The following is a 5,713-nucleotide window of genomic DNA, read 5'->3' as shown; positions in this document are numbered from 1 at the left end:
GCCGACGCCGCTGCCCGCCGACGCCTCCGCCTCCTCCTCCTGCCCGCCGGGCGGCTGCTCCGCCTCCTCGGGGGGCTCCGGCTCGCCGCCGACCAAGTAAGTCTCCTGCACGTAGTTCACCCCGTGGCGCTTCATGCGGTCGAAGTGGACCTTGGCCTCGCAGCGGTCGATCTCCCGGTCCAGCTCGCGGATGCGCTTGACCTGCTGCCGGATGGTGTGGTCCTGCGAGAGGACGAGGTGCACCAGGGTCTCCATCCTCTCGCCCGCCGACGCCTCCTTGGCCGGCGGCTCCTCGTGCGGCGGCGGCGGCCCCCGCCGCTTGTTGATCTTGGCCAGCTTGCGGAAGGCTTTGCGCACCACGCGGCGCTGCCGCTCCTGGCTCAGAGCCAGGCTGGCCCGGGCTGCGGCCCCCAAGCCATGGCGGCAGGGGCTCTCCTTGCTGGGAACCACCCGGGCCTCGGCGCTCCGGGGGCCGGCGTTGGGCAGGGACGCCTCGCTGCGCACCAGCACGAAGCGCACGTTCTCCTGCTCCCCCCCCCAAGCGGCCCAGAGCCGCAGGATCTTGGTCTTGTTGGGCAGGATCCTCTCGAAGCCCCGCCACTTCTCCACGATGCAGTAAGACTGCGGGGGGCCCGACAGCATCCCCCCGCCGCACTCCTGCAGCGAGGCCAACTGCTGCTGCTGCTGCCGCTCCTCCTCCTCCTCCTCCTCCCCCGGCTGCCGGGGCCCCTGCCGCCGCCGCCGCCTCTGCTTGCTGTCCTCCAAGAGCACCCGCACCACATCCGAGCAAGTGGTGCGCTTGGAGAGCCCCGAGATCAGCTTCTCCTCCTGGCAGATCCACACCGAGATCTTCTTTTCCTCCGGCTCCATCAGGGCTCGGCGGCTGCGCGGGGGGCTGGGCGCTGCTGGGGCCCGCTGCTCCTCCTCCTCCCGGCAGGCGAGGGATCCCCCATAGAAGCGCTCAGGACGGCCGCTGCCCCGGTCTGGCGCCTGTCGGGGAGCCCGGCCCCGGCATGGCTTCGGGGGAGTCCCGGCTGGGCTCCGCTTGGCACGAAACTAATCCGAAGTTAGGCTAGCCATGCTCCGAGCCCGCAGCTCCGGACCGGCTGCCGCGCAAGCCCTCTTCTCCCGAGCCCGCTTCCCTTCCACTCTCGCCCAGTCTTGCAGCGGGAGCCCCGGGAGACAGCCAAGCTCTGGGCTCCAGCTCCTCCTGCTGTTACTGCTACAGGCGCCTCTGTCCCGAGCTGCCTTCGCTCTGACACCACCCTCGCTCGGCTGCCGCCTTTTCCTCTCCGGTCACGTGGCCTTCCCTAACGCGCGCACAGACATTCTCTCTCTCTCTGTGTCTCACGCCTTCGTTTGATCCAAGACCATCTCCCTGTCGATCCTCCCCACCCCTGTAGCCAATCACTTCGCTTTCCCGGAAGTCTGCCAAACTGAACCTGTGCGTCTGATTTGATCCAAAAGCCTGTGAGCACGTTCAGGGTGCGTTCCGGAGACCCTCGCCGGGAGGGCTTCCCTGCGAACAGTGTTCCCTCTAAGGTGAGTTAGTGTGAGCTAGCTCACAGTTTTTTAGCCCCCAGCTCACAGATTTTTCGCTTAGCTCAGGAAGGACGGCTCCAGATCAAACTAATTTATGCCGTAGCCAAGGTTCGTGTGTTCTTTGCGGATTAAATGGATGTGAACAGTAAAACAGTGAAGTCTTATTAAAATCCTCGGCTGCTGCCAGGATTCAAAGGGAGAACATGCCATCTATTGCAAGGAGAGAACTAGACTGTAAATAATAGATTTCTGGACACCTTACACAACCTTCCTCCCTCCCCCCTCTCTTCAAGTTGGGTTAGCATAGGCACATGTTGCCTTAACATATCCAGGAGAAAATGATTAATAACCATTAAAATGATTTTAAAAATGGCATGAAGTTTAATTTTTTAAAACAGAATTAGATGGAAAGCAGAAAATTGTTTATTTCAATATTTTATACCCCCCCCCTAATAACTATTAAAATGATTTTAAAAATGGCATGAAGTTTAATTTTTTTTTAACAGAATTAGATGGAAAGCAGAAAATTGTTTATTTCGATATTTTATTACCCCCCCCCCAGTGGCTTACAACATCATTATCTTACACTCTATTTTATCCTGGCTTGCAACAACAACCCTGGGAGGAAGATTAGGCTGAGGGAAAGTGACTGGGACAAGGCCGCCCGGGAAGCTTCCATGGCAGAATGGGGATTGGTCTCTCAGATCCTGGTCTGACACGAGGAAGTGCTACACCACTGAAGTGAATGGGCTGCTGGGCGAGAGTAGCTGTGGTCTTGCACAATTTGTAGTAATTTCTCTGCAGGATGAGATCTTTCTGGAAGCCAACTAGGAAAGGTTTCAATGGTTGGTAAAAAAAACAGAAAGAAAAGAAAGGAGGAGAACTTTGCCTTATGTACCATTAGGGTACATTGTCTCTGAATTGCTTTTGAGACTGTATCTTTTGGACTAAAAGAGGAAGGCATATAATTGAAACATCACCCAGGTTATATGCACCTGATCATGACACAAGGCAATATCATTTGAGGTCTCCATAATACTCCTATGCCTTACATCATTGATTATAACTCTAAAACTAGTTTTTGGTCCTACATTGATTAACTATTTGTATTATTATTGCAGTATTGAGCCTAAGTGTACTATCTATGCTTGATCACGGAAGAAGGCCAGTTAGGCTGAAACGCATCGGGTGCATTACGTTTCATTTGTGTACATTGTATGATTTTATCTTGTATTAAGGCTATGGTTGGGCCCATAACTCTTTTTAAGTTGCTTTGTAATAAATTTATGTATTTTTAAAATAATTTTGTGGTATTTATATGTTTACATTTCACATTTATTGTTTTTAGGAATTGGCCCTCAGTTTTGTATTTATTTAACCATCCTGGTGAGACTCGGAGTGAGCGTATCTTCATTCAATGTGCAGTTAACGGCTAGTGTTGGGGATGGCAGCGCCTGACTGGAAGTGGTTATTGGACAGTCCTTTAGAGAATGCCGTTCCTTGTTGGATGATGACCAGATCCCCGGCTGCCAGGATTTCAAATGCTGCTTGTAATACAGCAAGTATTGACAGAGGAAGAATATCTGTGCTCCAAATAACGCTAAAAAAAGTCAGATCCCGGTCTGACACGAGGAAGTGCTACACCACTGAAGTGAATGGGCTGCTGGGTGAGAGTAGCTGTGGTCTTGCACAATTTGTAGTAATTTCTCTGCAGGATGAGATCTTTCTGGAAGCCAACTAGGAAAGGTTTCAATGGTTGGTAAAAAAAACAGAAAGAAAAGAAAGGAGGAGAACTTTGCCTTATGTACCATTAGGGTACATTGTCTCTGAATTGCTTTTGAGACTGTATCTTTTGGACTAAAAGAGGAAGGCATATAATTGAAACATCACCCAGGTTATATGCACCTGATCATGACACAAGGCAATATCATTTGAGGCCTCCATAATACTGGCTGCCAAGAGGGAGCGTAAGAAAACCGGGGGCAAGTTGGGAATTAGATATATAGATGAGGGGCTTAGTGCAGGGTTAACGATTGAAAAAACAGCAGCTGAGAAAACTGAGAAGGCTGCTTCATCCAATGAATCATCATTGGATGGTAAGTACTGTGTGGAAACATTGCAACTTTTGTTTCAAGCTTCGCAGCTTTTTGACTCAGACATCCCTCTTATTGTAATGATAAAAGATGGCCAGTGTGCACGCAAGCTGAAAATAGCAAATGTAGTCATCATCAACACCACTGAAACTGAAACACCGAAAGCTAATCGTCAGTCTGTGCGGCGAAGTCTGATGGGTAGAACGTCTATGAAGTGACCAGATGATGACCAGATGTCCGGCTGCCAGGATTTCAAATGCTTCTTGTAAGGGAAAGGGAAAGATCAATCCAGAAAACTATGAACAGGAGGACTACATCCAGGACAAGCACTGCTCGGGAGCAGTCATCCAGTTGTAGACGTGTGAGCTGCCGTGTATCTCTGGAGAAATTGCCTGAAGACATGGCTGAGTCTCGACTGCAGTTGGATCCTGCTTCCCATTCTCATCAAGAGGTTGCTGATCAACCATTCAGTCATTCTCACAAAGTCCCCAAGGCTGCAGCTATTGAAGAGCGACAAGATGGCAAAAGCAAAGAGAACAGCTCTGAAAAGAATGCTGAGGTCCAGGAGCGACCTGGCAGACGCAAGGCCACCTATAAGAGAAAAGTGAAAGAGTTATATGATGGGCAGCATACAGAGGCTTGTCCAAGGAAAAAGTCATTGTCCCCTCAGTGCCCTGCTAGTAAGGTTGCCCATCCTTTCAAGACTTCCTTGTGCACTGTACATAAGAAATGTGGTTCCATGAAGAACCCTGGCTCTGCAAGCCAAAACAGCTCCACAACATCATTCCACGAGGCGAACCAAACCAATCTCAAGGAAAAGAAGAGTCACCATTGGGAGTTTTTTTAAAGAAAGTGAAGGAAGAGAAATGACAGCGACTGGAAAAGTGGAAGCGGAAGCATGAGGAATGCATTCGCAAGGTGCATCAAGCTCGTAAACGTCTGTTTCAGAGGGTCGAGGAGAAGAAATACCTCCTTGAGCAAAAAATTACCCAGGATAATGAGAGGGCTGCAGAACTGAGGGGAAAACTGGCTGCCAAGAGGGAGCGTAAGAAAAAAGAGACAAGAAAAGCTTCCAGCACAGCAGAAGCGTGAATGGAAAGAGAAGGCTGCTTGCCTGGACAGAAAATTGGTGGCTCCTAAAGAAAAGGGGCAGTTTCATAAATACAGGAAACTGGAGAAGGAGGAGGAGGAGGAGGAATCTACGGTCAACAATAAACAACTGAACGTAACAATAGAGATACAGAACTCACCTCCCTGCAGCTCATGCCTAATGACACCACAGGGTCCCAAACATCCAGAGTTTGGCATGAATAATTATGGGATGGATCTCAATAGTGATGACTCCACTGATGATGAGAGCCAGCCCCGCAAGCCCATCCCTACTTGGGCTACTGAAGATCAACTAACCCAGGCCATCCTCCACCAGTATGCTAACCCCTCCTGATACTGATGCATTCTTTGGGGTTATTCAAAATCCCAAACTGGGAAAAAATATTCTACAAAACCACGGCAACTTACCGAACTCGTACTAGTTCTGCAGTATGAAATTCATCCCCGTTCCATTGCTGCAAATCCACGGCAGGCCAGTTCTGAGCTAATTTATTAAAAAGAAAAAAAAAAATTAACCATCCTGGTTCTTAATTAAAATATATATATATAGAATCATGGTCCAAGAAAGGGGATGAGGGTGGGATGAATAGATCTGACCAGTAAAATCAAGCCCAAATATCAAGCCCAATATTATTCTAGATTTAAAAAAAAACAAAAAAAACCCCTGCCCTTTCACAATATGAATTGTATGCATAGGATGGAATCGTAGGAGAAGGAGCATGTTACAAGTTCGTACCAGCCCAGAGAAATGATGCTTAGATCAGAATGATCAGAATGTCTAGATGCTAAATGACTGGCGCACTAGACAGTGTATGAAATGGGCACGGTTCATATTTCATTCATGATCAGACTAAAACTGCTGTGGGTGGAACAAGGGAGAAATCATATTTCTTCAGAAAAATGAGGGTGGACAAAAATGGCGTATTTACCTCAGGGCAGATGTACCTGGCTGCAAAGGTGTGTTTCCT

The 5,713-nt window shown here is 49.3% G+C and overlaps 1 protein-coding gene across 1 annotated transcript in view; it reads right to left on the bottom strand.

Annotated features, from left to right (window-relative positions):
- RASSF10 (Ras association (RalGDS/AF-6) domain family (N-terminal) member 10) overlaps positions 1–1,135 on the bottom strand; it is a 2,705-nt gene extending 1,570 nt beyond the window's left edge. Inside the window, exon 1 of the mRNA XM_015412814.1 lies at positions 17–1,135. Within this exon, the coding sequence (XP_015268300.1) occupies positions 17–870 (854 nt within the window). The 5' untranslated portion in view covers positions 871–1,135. The remainder of the gene's footprint in view (positions 1–16) is intronic.
- Positions 1,136–5,713: the final 4,578 nt, after the last annotated feature.

Source organism: Gekko japonicus, unplaced genomic scaffold (assembly GCF_001447785.1).
Source record: "Gekko japonicus isolate JY-2015 unplaced genomic scaffold, Gekko_japonicus_V1.1 scaffold821, whole genome shotgun sequence".
NCBI classification, from domain to species: domain Eukaryota; kingdom Metazoa; phylum Chordata; class Lepidosauria; order Squamata; family Gekkonidae; genus Gekko; species Gekko japonicus.
This window is presented reverse-complemented; position numbering and strand designations above follow the sequence as displayed.